The sequence below is a fragment of the Eptesicus fuscus genome, chromosome 9 (genome assembly GCF_027574615.1).
Source record: "Eptesicus fuscus isolate TK198812 chromosome 9, DD_ASM_mEF_20220401, whole genome shotgun sequence".
NCBI lineage: Eukaryota > Metazoa > Chordata > Mammalia > Chiroptera > Vespertilionidae > Eptesicus > Eptesicus fuscus.
This window is the reverse complement of record NC_072481.1, coordinates 53,618,742-53,638,404: the sequence shown is the minus strand read 5'-3', so window position 1 is coordinate 53,638,404 and position 19,663 is coordinate 53,618,742. Positions and strand designations below refer to the sequence as shown.

Sequence of the window (19,663 nt, the reverse complement as noted above, 5' to 3'; positions counted from 1 at the left end):
GCTATGTCTACATTTACCTGTAAATATTTATTCTTACAAAGTAATGTATATATTTGTCTCATTGATGAATTGAGTAATGAATGATCAGTATGAAGCTACATGCTCTCCCATAATACTAATAACTAGTTACTATTCATAGATAGAATTTCATGATTTCTATTTATATATTCATTAAGCATATATTCATTTGACAATATTTATTGAATGCAAAGCACTTGTCTAATCAGCATTATTATACATGAAAATATTGACTGAACCACAGTATCTAATATAAACATATTTTTATGGATATAAATATAATCAATGTAGAAGTATTAATACAAGTAATAGTGTAAAAATAAATTGACGTGTCAGTTAATTTGAAGAAAATAGGAGCAGAATTTATGTAGGTTTTGCTTAGTCAATTCCTTAGACTAAGGAATGGGAAAGAGATACATAATTCATATTAGAGTTCAGAAGAGTATTGAGCCCACTGAGTTGGGATATATGGTATGGTATGTCATTGGGTGATCCAAATTTTTCTGTCTCATGCTGTGTAAAATAGTGGTGATGCAGAAGAAGGAAGTTATCAATGAATAGTTATCAATGACATGAAAAGAGAGGACAGTGAAGGATTTAGTGACTGACTGAATGTAGAGAGAGAAAAGTCAGAGATCCTGCTTAGGTCATGGAACGGGGCACCACACTTGCTGGCTTTAGGTCTCAGGCAACACGTGCACATCATTTTTTTTTTTTTAACCAGGAAGACTAAGAGCAGATGCTTTCAGCATCAATACCTGGAGGGAACACTGGAGAGACAAATGGAATTAAGTGGGAGGAAGAGTTGATTTCCAACATGTCTCTGAGATTACTTGTTCCCTCTTAATGACAAAAACATTCACAAATACACACTCAAAGATCCTTTATGTAAAACTTGCTTTATTTCTAAGAAAATAAATAAAATTAGTGTTGAAAATCCAATTCCACAGCCCTAACACATTTTGAGCATTTTTTTATATGCCAAGTCTTGCCCCAGTGTCTGTATGAAAATGACAGTAAAGAATGAGAGTGAAGCAAAATTAAATGGTGAGGTTAGAGAGAAATTCAAAAACTGAAATGAGTTTATATGGGAGGTCAGCTACCCTCACCACTTTGAGGCCATTCATTCTCCAAAGGACTGACTCAAAATTGAACCAGAGTGTGTGTTAGCCTTTGGAAATCAAACAATTAATAGAAGCTACTAAAGAAATATAGAGAAGCACTCTTTTTATTTATTTATTGGTGAACAACTCTCAGAGCCAAAGTGGAACTCATCATGACACTATTGAGAATGTAGACATGAATATTTTTGGAAGTTTGAAACAAATATGACCTTGTGCCCTAGCTAATTGTGCAATTAATGAAGGCCATTGATCAAACCACTAGCCAACTGGAGTTATTTTTTATTGAAAACAAAACAAATGTGAGATGCTTGAGAGAGGGGGCTGTCATCATCTCTAAAGTTTTTGAACTAATACGCAAAACGACATATCCTGATTTCATAAAGTGGAGATAAAGAATAAGAAGCTGAAGTGTGTGATTTCTTTGACAAACTATGGTCATCTGGTACCTGTCAAGGTGGTTGGGAGATAAGAATAAATGGACTTGTACTTAAGGGTTCTGTTGCTTAAAGGCTTTCCAGAGTTTGTTATTTACTGCTGTGCAGCAGCTCTCGAAATCTTTGTGGAAACTCTGATATGTCTCTGAGACTATACTTAAAATGCTAAGACCTGTCATGGAGAGATGTTGGGGCTGGTAGGACTGAGGGAAAAGGATAAGAGTGAAGACAGGTAATTCTTCCCTTAAACTCCGCATCAACTGCTATAGCCATCTGTGTAGCTGCCAAGCAAAAATAAAAGAAACAGGGGGGGAAAAAAGAGTCAGGAGCACACAGAAAAGAGAAAATAAGAAAGCTAGGCAACATGCAAGTGTAGGATACTACATTTAAAAATATATTCTATTAAAAACAATTATAAACACATATATTGGTTAAAAAGTTAAAAACAAGTTTGTATTTCTCTGGTGCTCAGCAGCATATGCCATGACTTGTAGGTTAGGCTGTGCATCATCCTGACTAAGATTCAGTGTGTATGTCACTTTCCTGGAGATTTTTTAAAAAGTGTTTTGGGGGAGTAATTACTAACCTAATGTTTGGCTGTGTTAAGTCTTTAGATTGCATATCTGTAGTAGCACGTAAATGTACTGCCTGGATCTCCTAGAATCTCTTTTAAAGATTCAGTGTGCCTATCCCCAGCTTCTGCACCCTCTGCCCTCTTCAGAGGATAGCCGTGGACAATTGGAGTTGTTTCATCTTGAGGCAAAGAGCCTAGGAGTTCCAAGGAACTTACGCACCCCTAGAGTGAACTAGACCAGAGTATGAAAGCCAACTCCTCCTTTGAGGGAGGAAAAATGCTAATATAATTTAGACTTTGGAGGTCCCTGAGAGATAAGACTGTTTAAATGTTTCTTGAAATAGCTCCTTTGATTTACTTCTTCCATTCCCTGTCCTGTTCCCTGACACCTGTAAGAGCTTCTCCTGGAGCATTTATTTCCTTGATATATTACTTATCCATGAATCCTCATCTCAGCATTTGCTTCTGAGGAACCTGAAATAATACATCTTCTACATACTAGTACATACACACACACACACACACACACACACACACACACACAGGCATCATCTCAAAAATTTACTGTTTCTTCTATAACAAAATATACTTACAAAGGTTTTTCAATAAAATGACACTCTAAAAATACAGTTAATTTTTAGTTAAATGTGATTTCCTGTTGAAAACTCCTATAGACTCACAGATTACATAGGTGTTTTGTTTTTTTAAATCATGACAACTATGTAGAACATATAGGGAAAAGGGATCAAATCGACTAAACTATGTTAACTAATCTTAGTAAGATTAGTTATTAACATAATTCCCACAGTTAAACCAGTTGCTTTATAAAAACAATGACACCACACCATTTTAATTATTTGTAGATATAAAAACTGCATCATCCTCCTCATGCAGAAGTCACCCCTACTCTAGCTGCAGTGAAGACGAATCTGTACTGGAAGACAGGGAAACGCACGCTGAAGATAGTGCAGACGAAAGTGTCAGAAGTTCATCTTCTCAGGAGTTGAGTGAAAATGATGAGCCAGGAAAATCACACCTTCCCATTGAGGATTCCTTAGAAACTGAAGATCAAAAAATCATAAAAGCAGATTTGGGGATCAAGTCTCTGCCAAGAGAGGAAAGCTTGGAGAATGTTCTTGAAGAAGAAACAGAGAATGGAACCCAAGTAATTGCAGAGGGCTTATCTGAGAAGTCCCAGGAACATGTTTCCAAGGAAGAAAAGGAAAATTACAGGAATAAGCTTTGTAAAGGAAGCACTGCTAAGGGGAAGGACAAAAAGGCAGGTCTCTGTAGGGTGGAGAAAGGTGGTAAGTATGGCCATTGAATTGGCCTGCCGTTGTCCCCATGCATGGAAGTTGATTTTGGTCACTGCATTCTGCCAACGCTTGGGAAATACTATTGTGATAATGCCAGAGGGATTCAACTGTGTTCTATTTCTCTCTTTGTCACATAATCATACATGTATTTTCAGCTTGCTGTTTTCCTTCTATTGCATTTAAAAAATAACTTGATAATTCTTATATAGCCTGTTTCCTATTTTCTGTAAATGTCTTCCTATGGTAATTCTATCTCAAGAATCAAATAAAACCCAGCAGGTGTCTTGAAGACAAGGGTGTGTGTGGCTTTTTAGAGGTTAATGCCAGCAATGCTATGTGTCTTTAGCTATATATGCACTCATAGACGTCCAGAGCTAACAATGATAGGTGCTTACTATGTATCAGTTCTAAGCACTTCCATATATTAACTCATCTAATCCTCACAACAGCTCAATCGCCATAAGTTAGGTCCCATTATCATTTTTTTTTTTTACAGATGACAAAATCATAGCTAGAGGAAGTAAGTTTGTAAGGATCAGATGGTGAATAAACTTTCCTAGGATTTGAATTTAAGCAGAGCTGTTGCAGTTTCAAAAAATGTCCTATTGTATATGTGCAATAAACATATTTAGATTTAGATAAAAATACAAAAATTTCATAGAAAACTCCAAACTTCACTTTGAGTGCTTCTCTGAAGCTTAGTAACTTCCTAGCCCAAGGGGTTCCTGGGTGTGTAGGACAGTTCCATTTGACAGGGAAGAGGGTGAGTGTCCCAGAATAATCAGGTCCCAGTACCTTAGACACATGAAAGGTCTGCTTTGGAAGACAGTGAAAAAACTGAGCTGTGTCCTGTGAACAGTCCGATCCTGCCTGCCAGACATTTGGCTCTCCTGTAGCAAGCACCCTGTGCCCTGTAACTCGCATCTCGATCCTTTCCCTGCTCTCGCTCATCTGTCTCGTTGGCCAACCTGGTGGGCATTCTACTTGATTCCAAGATAGAATTTGTTTTCACATTTAAATATTACTAAAAACCCATCTGTGTCTTAAAAGTTATAAATGTTTTTCATGTCTATATTTCTTTTAGAACCTTAAAAGCTGTTATCAAACCATAGTGGCCTACATCTAGGAATTGACAAGGTCATTTTTCACTTCAACCGTTATTATTGACCTTCTATTATGTACAGGGTACCATGGTCAATAAAAATATGTAAGAGAGGATTCCTCCCATAAAATGTTGAAAGGAAGGCTTGGCACCCTAGAAACTGGACAAAGTTCAGTAGCCATATGTAAAACCAGAGAAGGTACAAATGCTATGTGATTTCAAAGGAAGAGAAGTCCCATTTGGTTAAAGACACCTTCAAAGTTTTTGTGAAGGACCTGTTGAGGAAGCCTTCAAAGGTTAAATATGATTTTGAAGGTGAAATAGAGGAGGATAAAATCATCCAAGACAGTGGGATACAGCAAAAGACAGAACCTTCAAAGAGGTTAAAAAATAAACTCTAGAATGAACAGTTTGCAACCTTCAGCCCATGAGCCAAATGTGGCCTAGTACCTTTCTTTTTGTATTGCCTGTGAGCTAATTTTTTTTTTTAATGGTTGGGGAAAAATTCAAAAGAAGAAAAATATGTTGTAATGTGAAAATTATATTAAATTCAAATGCCAGTGTTACAAAGTAAGTTTTATTAGAAAAGAGCCATGCTCATTCATTTACATATTCTCCATGGCAGCTTTTGCACTACAAGGGCAAAGTGAAGTGGTTGCAACAGAGACCCTGTGGCCCACAAAGCCCTAAGAATTCACTCTCTGGACCTTTACAGAAAAAGTTTGCCAACCTCTGCCATGGGATTATAACACAGGTATCTCCAACATTGTCAAGAGGATTTTGCCACAGATGAGCTAGGAGTCTTACTAGAGTCCTGATGCACAAAATCCATGCAAGGGGCTCAGCCCTCACAGCCCCGGCTTCGTCTGGAAAGTCGTTCAGCTGTCCAGTCTAATTAGCATACTATGCTTTTATTATTATAGATATTTAAAATTCTTTTATAAAATAATTCAAATCTTTGATCTTGGATTTCATTGTTCAGTTCAGGTATGTATAATATAGAATCTAGAAAATGTGTACAGTTTGGCAAGCTGCTGATCAAAAAAGGTAAAGATAATACAATTCAAATAGTAACATTGATGTTATTATTTTTATTTCCACTTCAGTTAACTAGATTGTTTACCTGGGTAGATAAAAGTAGGCATTTTTCTGTAAAGTAAGATGCACACATGTAGGCTGTATTTTAGCAATGGATAGAATAGCAGAAATACTGGTTATGTCACGTGGAAGAGAGTGGGTTTTCTTTTTTTCTGGATTTGTGAAGTGTACGTGTGTACACTTATTATTTTTCTCAAATATGATGGGAACTCTGTGTTCTTGACTTGATAACATCTATAATTTAAAACATTTTATTATCTTTTTATTAAGGTTCAGACTAGATTGTAAGTTTTGTGACTATCTTTCTTAAACTCTAATATATGTACTGAGTCCCTTTATCAGTATTTATTTTTCACGAACAGCTTAGAAACATTTAGAAAATAGGAAAAGGTAGTTTCATAACATTTAGAAAATAGGAAAAGGTAGTTTTAAAAAAATTACCCATAAACTTATCACACAAAAACTCACTTTTAACATTTGGTCAGGCTTTTTATTCCTAAACTTAGGGTTACAAAGTTATGTTGTCAGCCTATATAATAAAATTCTAATATGCAAATAGACCGAACGGCAGAATGACCAGTCACTATGATGCGCACTGACCACCAGGGGGAGATGCTCAATGCAGGAGCTTCCCCCAGCCAGCAGGCCCAAGGCCAGCCAAGGTGGGTGCCAGCGGAGGCCCCCCAATCACCCCGCCAATGCCCCACAGATCAACCCTGATCGCCAGCCAAACCTAGGGACCCTAGCCATGCACAAATTTTGTGCACTGGGCCTCTAGTATTTTTATAAAATGTATACTTTTTTTCTTAACTTTATATCCTAAGCATTTTTATATTTTTATGTAATCTTTCTGAATATGATTAATGTCTGCTACTTATTACATCCTAATTCTCATAATTAATGTCTGCTGCTTATTATATCCTAATTTCTCATAATTTAATCATTTCTTTATTGTTAGATATTTATACTTTTTTTTCAATTTTCATTATTATTATTAGTATTCTAGTATACTACCACTTATGGTAATTTCAAATTTTTAATTATTTTCTTAGGGTAGGTAGGAAGAAGTATAATTTCTGGATCTAAGTTTATAAAGATTTTAAGGTTTTGGCTAAACAAAATTTTTTTGCAAAAGATTGGTTGGAAAGTTTAAAAAATATGGAACAGATGAGAATAAAATGAAAGCTGAAGTCTTACTTGCCCAGCCTCTACTCTTTCCCAAGAGTTAGAGATTTAATGGTAGATAACAGATTTTATAAAGGATTTCAGAAAATTTTCTTTATATACACATGAATAAATGTATTCATATTACATATACATATATGTTATTTTTATATACAGATGAAAACATGATATATTTTGTTTTATAGCTTGATTTTTTTCACTTAAACTGTTTCTTGGGTATTTTTTCATATCAACACACATAATTGTACTTTATTCTTACTTACTAAACATGCTAATTATTTGTATTGCCTTTTTTATAACTTTGAAAATTTTCTGAAAAAATTTTGCTTTCTGTGCAAGAACTGATATATTTGTTCTATGGCCCACCTTCCACAAAATAATAAAATTTTTGTGTTATGAAGTCTAAGAGGCAGATATTATAAAGTACAGTGGAAAATAAGTAGTAGGTAAAACAAAACAAAGACTATATAAAACATTCAGAGTGATGCAGAAGGATTAATGCTATTAAAATCTAAGAATGAGTAGATTATAACAGTTGGGTTCTGATGTTTTTAAAATATACTAAAAGAAATGATGCAATAAATATGTAAATATTTGAAATAACAAAATAAAAGAAGTCATAAAAATTCTCAAAGATCTTCATAAACATTTCTAAGAAAATTATAGATAAAATCATCTAAGAAGTGATTGCATCATGTGTTATACTGATTTTGATGCCAAATAAAGAGATGATGGCTAGTTGTTCTTTCTTGAGTCATCAGTTAGATGGCTCAGGGAGAGAGAGATGGAACCAAAGTTACATGCTTGAAATGAAGATCATTTAGATGACTATGCTGCAAAACACACCTTACATGAATTAGACTAGAAGGTTGGTGCAGATTGAAATATGTATATTTTACTTAGATTCCTGATTAAACCCTTAGGTTGAAATGCAATGGGGGCTGAGATAATATATAAAAGATTATCTATCATACTTGTCTGGTGCTGAATTAATCATTTTAAATCTAGACTGAATAAAAACTGTGATTATATTAAAAAAGGTCTATAGGCAAAAATATTACATACAATTAATGATGTTTTATAGTATATAAGCTAACATAACTTAATCTGAATTAGCTAAATTAGCAAATTACTACATTCAATACCTTTTACCTTAAAGGTTGAAAATATAAACTGATCTTTTCCTTTTAATTATTTTATAATATATCTCTATTAGGCTTCATTCAGTGCACCAAAAAAATCAGGTAAACTGATATAAAAGATGAGTTGAATGCAGTGAAATAGAAAATGTAAAAAATTATAATTGCTGGCTTCTATGAGAGTGTCTTTGGGAGTCAATTTAGTATTATAGGACATAGTGTTATTTTAGTGTGTTTATTTTTCTCTTATTTTTAGCTTAAGTTGCCTCAATGCATTGTGACACAATCTTTGCAATATGTCCTAATGGTGGAACAATTCAGAAGTATTAATTTGTGAAGTTAATATAAGTTATACATTATGAATATGAATAAAATATTAAGAATAAAGCATTGTAGTATAAAGTATAATGTAAAATGTATACAGAAGTAGGCATTTTATACTTTTGTATGTGAATCAGGAGAAGACGTGATGCTTGGCCAGGTAATTCAAATCTAAATAATGTTGTGACTAAAGTGAAATGCAATTTTATTATCATGCAAGCAAGATAGAATAATCCTGATAAAAGGACAAGAAAGCCATGTGTTATGTGTTGCAGTCTAAGGTAAACACACAAAACAATATGCAGATGTACTATAAAATCATATAGCTGAAACCTATATAATTTCAGTAACCAACATCACCCCAATAAATTTAATAACAAATAAATTTTTAAAAAGAAATTCCTCCAAATTTGAAAATACATAAATAAATAAGTACACTTTCTGAGTGAAATGTGAAAGCATGTAGTTGTTTGTTCCAATAGATTTTTTTTGTCAATAAATATTTGTTGGGTATTTGCTTAATCCACACAGTTCTTCATGTGAACATAACAAAGTCCATGACTATAATGAAATTTATATTCTAGGGGGAGATGTATCTAGTAAGTGAAAATAAATATGTCCTGCAGTATCTAGGCAAATTATTAGAGGAAAAATAAATCTGGGTGAGGGAAAAGAGTGATGGTTTGAGGAAGGGTTAGTATTTTAAGGATGGGCTCTCTGAGGAGGGGACATTTGAGCAGAGACCTGAATGAAGTGCAGAGGTAAGCCACTCTGTCATCTGAAGTAAGAAGAAAGAGAGGGACCAACAAATGCAAAGACTCTAAGTTGGGGGCACAGTTGCTGAGTGAAGGATTGAAAAGTAGGCCAATGTAATAAGAGAAGAATGGACAATCCAGGGAGTGGTCAAAGACGACAGTTGAGAGTGACACTTTGTGCCATGTGAAGGATTTTATTCTGAGACAGGAACCTATTGGAAAAACTTAAGTGTAGAAATGACATGATCCAAAGTTGTGAAAAGATCACTGTAGCTGCTTTGAGGAGGATAGACGGTAGCTTTCTGCAGCAGCTACCTTTGAACAGCTGTGGTCTTGAGTTTATAATTAATCCTGGGTGTTTATGGGCTATGTTTCAATGCCAAAGGCAATGTAGGAGCATCTTTACTGTGTAGGTGGATGATGTTAGTCATGCATTTTGTCATGGTGAGTTGTTGGGAAGATAATTGATTGGCTACACAAAGAATGATCAAAGCACAGAGATAATTTTCAAGGTGACCAGGAACTTGGAACAAACTTGGATATATAGTTTTTCTGCTTTTATGGCCTTTTTACATTCTTAAAATTCAGATGAAAAGTCCTTGGTAAAACTTTCTTCTGATATTGAATTACTCAGGATTCTTAGCATATTCTAAGATGGAATATGTTTGTTTTGTTTCAAAACAAGCAGAGGAAAGGGAATTAATTTAGAAAGCTTACCTACTAATATTGAAAACCATATTCTTGCCACCACTTCTTAATTACTAAATTATCCAATATAGAAAGAATTGGTGGAAATTGTGACATTGTTGCCAATAGTACAGGGACATAAGGCCATTTATCATTATTGGTAAAATTGCTCATTGATACCTCCTTTTCTGAAGGATGATAGAAATTTATCAAAAGCATTTAAAAACATCATGCTCTTTGGCCCAACAATTGCAACTTTGGGAATTTATCCTAAGGGAATAGTAAAAAATAAATAAAAAATGATTTAAAGTGGTATTTAATATAGCTTTATAATCATGTACACACAAAAGAATATAACTCAATATCAAATAGGCAATTTGTTAACCAAATTTTAGTAAACATTAGAAAATTTTATGCAGTTATTGAAGAAATGTTTTATTTAATGGTATGTGAAATCGTCACAATATATTGCTACATGAATAAAATGGGATACAAAATGCTATCTATATTCAGTAGAGTAAAAAATACTCAAAAATCCATAAAAATGTTAATTAATAGTTCTTTCTGATTTAGGGCAATTTTTATTTTCTTCTTTGTACTTTTTTATCTTTTTAAGCTTTAGATAATGAATATGTACTACTTTTATATTTAGGGAAAATACAGTATATATTATTTTAAAATATACGCTTTTATAATAAAAAAGCTAACATTGTAACATGAGAATATGTTAGTGTTTTAAAAACATCTTGAAATATCCTATATCATTTGAGTGGACAAAAAGGCTTTTCTAAGAAATTTGCTGTATGACCCTCTTCTGTTTTGCTACAAAGCTATGAGATCTGACAATGACCTTTGCTTTTCATGGTCATCTTTATGGAGAGGTAAAAGAGAGGAACCTTGAGGGATGAAGGGCTAACTAGAGAGAACAAAGTGATTGCTGGTCTGGGAGTCTCAGCATGCAGTCCTCCCTTATGACAGGTCAAAAATGGTTAAGGTTGGACACTGGCCAAATTCTTGCTTTTAAGGTTCAGTTTCATAAGAACTGGGGAAAAAAATGACCAAGTGAGGCATTTTCTGGTCTCACACCTAATAAGCCCTTGATGCTCAGGCTAGGGTCTCATTCTTGCTGAATCAGAAGCAGGCAACAGCTAACTGTACAGGTTTTCATCTACTTCCAAAGTGTAACCCTCCAAGGGCAAGCCAGCAGACATGGGCAAGTGGTGGTTACAGTCCTGAGACAGAGGGACTTCATGCTACACTGTCAATCCTGAGTGAGTTGTAATGTTTGGATTATGCTAGTGCTGTTTGGCTTCTTAGAATAATTTTTTTTGGTTCAATAGCTGCTAATTATTTATTTTCATTATTGCTTATTATTAGTGTAAACTTATTTCTTAAAAATTTTATTGAGGTATAATACATGATATTAATGTTAGGTATACAACATAATGATTTGATATTTGTATAATAAACCATATTTCTTTACAGCCTATGGACTACTTAGAAATAAACCTTAGATGTCTTGTTGACTCTGATGAAACAAAGCTCCAAGTAATTGTTACAAAATCAGACTTCCTCCCTTTGCCCTCTTCTACCATCCTTGGGATTTCTAACGCTCAGTCAGCCAAGCAGATTTATATGCAAAAACCTAAAACACTGCTTATTTAAACTCTCTAGTTATGTAGTGTTAACATTATTGGAATGAGGAAGATGATATTTAAATTACATGTACTATGTTTCTAAAGTTCCTAAAATAAAGGTTGACTTGATAACAAACCCAACTATAACCTAATTTTCATAAGTTGATGTCATCTCTAAACTATTAAAAAACATTTTTATTTGGCATATTATATGAATGAGGAAAATCGATGTTCAAAAAAAACTTTTAAAGGGAATACATTTGAACTATATGATGCACCTCTTCTCATTTCCATTCTTGTTCCTTTAAGATTAATGTAGTTAAGTCATTCCATTGCCTCCTGCCCCAAAGCTAATTAAGACAGACATTGCACTCTGTTTCTAAACACAGAGGGATCAGTAAGCAACTAACTTAGAATTAACCTTAAACCAAGCAAGAGACCACATTCTAGTTATGTTTTTCTCAAAGTCCCTCAACTGAATCAGAATATCTGAGAGGAAAGAAAGTATGAAAGAAAGGAGGAAGTGTGAGAGGGAGGAAGGGAGGGAAAGAGGGAGAGAGAGAGAGGGAGGAAGGGAGGAAGGAAGGAGGAAGGGAAGCAGAGAGGAAGAAAGGCAAGGGTATTTTGAAGAGATCATGTTCTGATCTAGGAGGGCAGGTCTAGATCGAGTGTTACTTGAGTGAGCTTTGTTAATCATAAAGTAGTATAATGCTAGATGTCAGGGAATTAGGGACATGGCTCATCAGATGATAGGCAAGGAATGGAGACAGGGATATGTCAGAAACTAAAGCTTAATTGATATTACAGTGTTGTCTAGAATCATACCACATTGGGTGATGTGACATATAATACCCATGCTCATCATCATCATGATCATAACTATTGTTTATTAAGTGCTTAAGCACTTGCTAATAGTGAAAGATAAGTATGCTCCATATATATTTTTCTTAATGGGGGGATGGTGGAGTAGATTTACGGTTATTTGTGTGGAAAATAGTATAATAATCAATAATAATACAAGAATAAATTGTTTCATGTACTTACAACTGTAAACCTACTTTTGCCAGCCCCTGTATTTAATTCTCCCAATAATCATTGAGTAGATAATACCCCTATTTGACAGATGGGCAAACTGAGGTTTAGGCTTAGGCTAAAAACTTGCCCACAGTGACACAGTTAGTATGGAGTATGGGACTTGAACTTCGGTCATTGTGTTCTTGAGATTCTGTGCTAGTAATCACCTGCAGATAACAGGAATTTCTATAACAGCTTTTAATGTCAAATTTATAGGAATCTTGCAATAGCTTTTTTGCTCTGTCCACATGGAATGAGTATTGAGGTCAAATCACTAAAATCTACTAATGAATAAAATAGTATAGTCAGCTCTGGTAGTTTTAACAATTTAAAATAGCAGTGGTGATTTGTGTTCTAAAAGCCATAACACACCTTTCAGGAAAGTAAAAGGCAACCAAACTCCTTTTCCAATCATTCTATTGCATGTGCATTTGGCATATCTGTCACTGCTTCTGGCTGTTGTCATTTTTTTTTAATGCAAGCATTTCTTTGCCTGGGTATCTCTACTTCATAATCTATTATCTTTTCTTTTTAAAACCATAGCTTGGAACTATTTAATTAATAGATTTTTAAAAACAAGGTTACATATTCATGTGAATGCTTTAAAATCAACCCCATATGCCGAAATGATGTGAAATAGCAATGTTCCCATGACCTGTTTTTATACCTCTTGATATTTCATATAATCTGCAATCAGTTGGACAGATGTTAGGTGGAGCTGTGGAACCTGGCTGCCACTACCCCTATGATGCTGAGTGTGGTGTTAACAGCGCAGATGAGGAGGAGAAGCTCTTGACCAAGCTGGAGATTGACACAGGTGCAGGTAAGGGCACATCCATACCTAAAAAAAACAAACCAACAAGAAAACCTTCAGAAATCCTCTGCCAAAGTCAGCCCCATTTCCATCTCCCATCTTTTTATCCTTGTTCCTCCTCTTCCAGGTCTCTTTTCTTTTCAACTGATGAATGTGATGGCAAGAGGGGCTGAGAGGCCTCAAGGGGAGTTTTCAAGCTGATAACAGATGCAAATGTTAATTTTTGAATACATTGGTGCCTAGAATGAAAAAAAAAAAGGAATTTTGGATTATAAAACACATTGATAGGGATTTTCAGATCCAGTCTTCTTTTTATAGACTGCCTCCCAGTTAGTTGACTAAATAGGAGGGTTAAAGACATGGATAGCCAAGGCACACTTCAGAATGACTTATTTGAACTCTCTATATTTTAAAAATTAGGAAATAATTTATTGCCATCAGCATATGACCTGGCTCTTGATGCTGAGCGTTCCAGCTGCCAATTAGAGTGACCCAACAGACGTGACTTATGCATATCTGCTCAAACATCCTCTGTCCTTGAAATCAGGATTCCCATTTGCCAGTGGGTGACTTTTCCAAAAATACCCTGATTTGAATATATGTTTATGGGGGGGAGGAGTATTATTTTTATTCATCATATGGTCACATTACCCCCACCTCAAAATTTTAATGGTAGTCATCAAGCACTTTGAGGTATTTGAGATTTTACCCTATTTTTAAGCAAACAAGTTAGCCAGCCATCGTTTCATGAATGCTAGCAGAAGACCCAAGACTTCTAGGTCAGAGAATAAAAACTTTATTATTCACACAAAAATAGCGGTAGCTAGAATATTTGCACTTATGTTGATTTCCTGAGCTCCCAGTCCCCCTAGGCAATGTGAAGAGGGCCAGGTGACATTTGAACATGCAGTAGGCTGAGTTGTATGACAAGGACCCTGTGCTTGGAGAATCCAAATCTTTTGTACTGGCCATTAAACCTGAGGAGTTCCCAAAACGTTCTACAATGCAGGCACAGTAGTTGTTAGATCAAATCCGGTTAAAGCAAGAACATATAATACATTGTAAGCAGTGGGAGGGAAATATGGGAGGAAGATTTTGTAGGGCTTTCTGTGTGTCAGGCACTGTGCTAATCATTTTATGGTTTACTGTCATAAGAATTCTGTGAAATTCTTTTCTATTTCTATGTTATGATTAGAGAATGAAGGCTCAGCGAGGCATTATTTCCCAAGTTCATACAACTAGTAAGTTACAGGGGTGGCATTCTTACCCAGGTCTGTCTGACTCCCAAGTATGTACTCATTCCACTAAACCAAATTACCCCTCTATGAATATTGCTTGCTTTCTTATAGTCATTCTTTCAAAAGCCCGTGAGGTAACCATCAAAAAACATGTCATATTTTTGTACTGATATTTCTTAGAAGGGCTTCAATTACTCCTTCTCCCTTGCTTTGGGAATGTCATGTCTGACTCCCCAACAGTGTGTGTTCATATAATAGCTCAGCTGGATGCCATTAGTACGTTCTCTTTTTAAATTTAGGCATAGTATATTATTACGTGGTGGGTAGGCAATTTTATCCCCCTGTTTTCCTGAATGTTCTTTAAATAATCCATAATTTTAGGGGCCAGTTTAGCAAAACAGAGGACTTTATTTAAATGTCTTTCATAACTGAATTTTAATATATTTCATGTAGGAATTTGAATAACAACAGATATATTATTAAAGAGACTTGGCATGCTTTGTAGTTTCTCACTGTTTTAAATCAGAAAATAATCTGTAATGAAATAAAATGGACAATATTATTTTAGGTGAATTGGCTGCATGTTCTCTGAGTGAACATTTGGTTCAACAGTTTCCTCTGGGACCTTCTATGTACAATTTTGTAAATAACCACTATGATATGCTGAGGACAGTCTATAAAAGTCAACACTAACTCTGTTGCTAGGCCTGAAATTTCTGTGTTATTACTTTGAAAGAAGTCATAAAAAGATACCTTCTGAATGCATTTTTAAGGAAAATGTAATGTCAGTTATTACCTTACTTCAAAATGGTTTCTAGTAATAGCTGAAAGACATCCATGTTTTGTATTAGGAGAGGAAATGGAGTGATAAGACTGTCTTGGGTGGGGTATCAGACTACAGAAAATGTGAATAAGATCAGGGCTTTAGGTTTCTGGTAGACTGTTGGTAATGGGATAGGAGGTGAAATGGCTACTCCAAAAGTCAAGCAAATAAATGAATGAGGAAGACACATTTACCTTATTATAGATAGACATAATTTTGAGGTTGACACCCTAGTATGATAACTTATTTTATAACATTTAGTCCAGTGTCATCTATAAGTGAAAAAATTTAAATTGATAAAAACTATTAAGATAACCATTTTAGAAGCAAGCTCTTACCTTTCAAAGTATTATTTTATGGTATGAAAACTAAAATGCTTTGGGTGAGTGGCATGACATGCCTTTATTTTGTGTAGAACATTTCAACAGAAATATATATACTTGTTAAATAATAAGAAATCCATTTGAAGACTTTTTTATTGCATAATTTTTTGCAGTTCCTAATATTTCAAATGAAAGTAGGAGGGGTAGTGTGTGTGTATGTGTGTGTGTGTGTGTGTGTGTGTGTGTGTGTGTGTGTATGAGCGAGAGAGGTTTTATTATTCTAAGACATGGAGTTTTTGTTTGTATTCAACATTTCTGATGTTCAATTTTTCTTTAATATCAATGTATCCATTAAATTTGATAGCATTTCTTTTCATCATGAAAAGCCATTTTGATGTATGTTATAGTTGATATCATCATAGAATAGAGAAATGTTTTATATATAATATCAATGGTCCCTTGATATTATATATAATATCTCTTATAGTACATAATATTACATATAATATCTCCTCTCTGTGCACTTTGATTAAAGTCACCTTGTTTTCTAACCTTATTTTATAGTACCGAACAGGAGTTTAATGATGGAAGAAAGCACAGCCCTCACCTCAAACAAGGAATCCAAGCCAGTTGCATCAGAAATGTACACACTGGAGAAAGAAGAAGCAGTGGAAGAAGATGAGGTTCCCCAACACAGAAATGCTGACACACTAGAAGAAAAAGGGGGCGTAACACTGGGGAATAAATCAGGGATTAATGAGGTTCTCTTGGGGGAGTGGAAGCCAACAGCAGAGCAGCCAGCTCCAGTAGCACTGTTTACTGGGGAAAGGGAGATGCGTCAGGGCCTAGCAAGCGGGGCAGAGGCAGAAGGGGCTAGAGAGCTGGATGAAGAGGGGTTAAACCAAATGGGAAAAGAAGCAGCAAGAGCCTCTGGAAGTCTGAATGAAGAAGAGGCTCCTGAACAGCAGGCCTTGATGCAGACAGTGCTGGAGACAGAGAAGGCAGCTTCTGAAGAGGAGCAGAGTTCAGAGAAGGCAGTGTTTGCCAGCAAGGCTGCAGCAGCTCAGATCTCAGAATGTGTTCAGGAGGTAGCAGCCCTTCCGGCTGTGACGCCAGAGAAGGGAGAGACTGAGAGAGGGGTGGCTGTGAGTGAGGCAGGCTCTGAAAAGCCAGACATGGAGGACAGTGAAGAGGAAGCATCCATAGACCTAGGGGACATGGCACCTGAGGATGACACTGCATTCAAGAGAGAGGATGGTTCAGAAGAGGCAATATTTGGGGGCGAGGAACCAGCCAAAGTGAGGAAGACAGTTAGGAGAACCGAAACACCTTTGAGTTTCTCCACTTCTGAGAAGGCCGAAACCACCAGAATGAGGATTTTGGAGGAAAGCTTGGAAGAACTTCGTAAGAAAGCTGAGAAAAGGAAGGATGTTGAGACTGAGGTAGAATCTAATAAGAAAGATGATAGGAAAGAAAGATTACCGGAGGAATTAGATGCAGCAAGACAGAGGAGGAAAGCTGAGAGGCCAAGAACACCTCTGGGTGAAACTGGATCTGAAAGAGAAGAGGTTACAAGGGCAAATGCTCTTCAGGATGAAGATATTTTAGCAGAAGAGCAAAAGTTTAAAGGGGAAGAGGGGGGAATTGTGAAGGAAGTAAGACCCGTGGAAGAGACACCGGGATCCCCAGATGAAACGGAGTGTGATGTTGAGAATGCAGCACCCGTGGAGGGTCCTGAATGGACTGAAGACACAGGCCCACAAGGGGGTGATTCACTGAGAGAGAGGGAGGTGACCATGCTTGAAGCAGCACCTGGATTTGAAAAGTCACTGGAAAATACAGTAGGTGGGAGGAAAGAGGGAGGAGGGGAAAGACTAAGAAAAGCTGGAGACACAGGGCATAAAGACAGAGCAGAGCTGCTCTGCAGGGAGAACGGTGAGAAGGCAGCTCCGTCAGATCAGGATGAGGGGCCAGGCCCTGAGGGAGAGGGTGTGTTAGGAGCTCCTGAAAGTGACCCAGCAGGACATGCCCAGGAGCACGCAGCCGAAGATCAAGATGGCCTTGCAGGACTGGAAAGAAGGGAAAAGGAAGGGTCTTTACAAGGGCGACAAGGAGTGGGGGCCACAGCGATGACCCAAGAAGATACTTTTGAAGGAGGGTCCATGATGGTAGAAAAGTTAAGTGAGGAAGTGATGGATGAGGGCCCAGAGGAAGAGGTGGATCAAGAGTGCTCTCCGGGTACAGAAGCGATGAAGAATGGGCACAAAGAGGGGGTTGGGAGCTTACAAGGAAGAATGATTGTGGCTAAAGAAGATCTCCAGGAAGGAGGAGTGGCAGGAATGGCTGACGAGAAGAGAGAGGTGTTGGCAGATTTGAAGACAGCTGAGGGCAAAACAGAAACAAATACAGCCTCCTCCTTTTCAGATGTTGCTAATGAGAAAACTTGGCACAAAGTGGATGAGCTACTAGAAAAAACAGCATCTGTAGAGAAGGTGGTGGCAGAGGAAATAGTGCTGAACAGGGAGCAGGTGCCAGCAATGGAGGAGGTGCCAGCAGTGGAGGAGGTGACAGTGATTGGGGCATCAGAGGCTGAGGTGGGGGCTCTAAGAGAATCTTCAGACCTGGAAGAGAAGGCCCCTCAGCTAGGGCCAGATCAAAAGGGAAGGGGAGCAGAGATGGGGAGACATGGACATGGTGGGAGGCAGGAGTCAGGCAAGGCTGAAGATGTCAGACTGGGATTATCCCAACAGACAGAGTCAGAGCTGAGTAGAGAGAGTCTACAGGATGTGGAAATACTCCCTGGAAAAGCCAATTGCCCTGGAATCCAAGAGAAACAAGAGCACACAGTGCAGAGAGAAAGTGAGAACACAGATGTTTCCCTGAACAGCAAGAAGGCCTAAGAGACTGCATGGCAGATGGTGAGTTTAGGCCTGATCTGTTTGCAAGATTAAGCAGATGCCCCACCTTGGATCCCCTCTCTCTTGGGCTGGCTCATCCCTTATCAGTCCTTGTATACACATAGCACACAGGTTTCAGTTCTGTGCTGCTTAGCACCCAGCCTATCAGGCCTGGGCTGGGTAAGATGGAGGTGGTGCCAAAGCACCCACAGGGACCCACTCTATTCCCTTTGCAACTCTAAATCACATCCTTTGCCTTTGCAAGCATAGCTCTCTGAAACAGTGAGATTCTGATCTCCCTTACAGGGCCCCACAGGTGCAATACAGAGGTGAAGGTGCCCCAGGGACATACCACAGAAGGAAAGAAAGCAACCTGTTCCAGAATTCATTCCCCTTTTAGAGTTGAAAGGAATGGCTGTGATTATTTGCCCTTAAATGGGCTCCATTCCTTAATTTCTGCAGTTTTATGAAATTTAAAATATATGTATACATAAAGAGCCATACATATATAAAATAAATTAAAATATTAAAATATGAAATATATATAAAATATATGTAAAATATTAAAGATGGTAACAAAAGACCAAAATTATTTTTAACATTTCCTTGTTTGCCTCTATTTCCTTGATGCCTCCATATCTTTAGTGTCCAGTTTCTACTATCCTGAGTGATTATATTCATAGTTCTACTATCTCTTTTATTGTGTGTTTTTTTTTAAAGATATTTTAAAGATGTCTTCTGGAAGACTTCAAGAATGGAGAAAGATTCACCCAAGCATCTTGCCAGGACTTTTGATTTTATCTTTATTAAGTAAACTGATTGTGCTTATCTGAGCTGGTTTCTAGTGTGTCATTCTGGTCGGAAGCACAGTAAGCACCTTGAGAATACCTGGCAGATATGTAGGACCCTTCTTATGGGCATTGGTTTCTAATAAAGGACTCTGAGGCAGTCACACATTCAATATAGCTGAGGCGTCTATATGCAAGTCAAATTCATAGTGTTCCAATGCCTGACTTTTACAAAAGATCACCTGAAAGGCCCAGTTCTGACATCTAGGGTTTGTGTAATTCTTTTTTATTTATAATAAAATATTACTCTCAGTTT

The 19,663-nt window shown here is 36.7% G+C and overlaps 1 protein-coding gene across 1 annotated transcript in view; it reads left to right on the top strand.

Moving 5' to 3' along the window:
- ERICH3 (glutamate rich 3) overlaps positions 1-19,392 on the top strand; it is a 61,075-nt gene extending 41,683 nt beyond the window's left edge. Inside the window, exons 7-10 of the mRNA XM_028142437.2 lie at positions 3,014-3,457; positions 13,162-13,287; positions 16,227-18,580; positions 19,280-19,392. Coding sequence (XP_027998238.2) covers positions 3,014-3,457; positions 13,162-13,287; positions 16,227-18,562 — 2,906 coding nt within the window. The 3' untranslated portion in view covers positions 18,563-18,580; positions 19,280-19,392. The remainder of the gene's footprint in view (positions 1-3,013; positions 3,458-13,161; positions 13,288-16,226; positions 18,581-19,279) is intronic.
- The last annotated feature ends 271 nt before the right edge of the window (positions 19,393-19,663 follow it).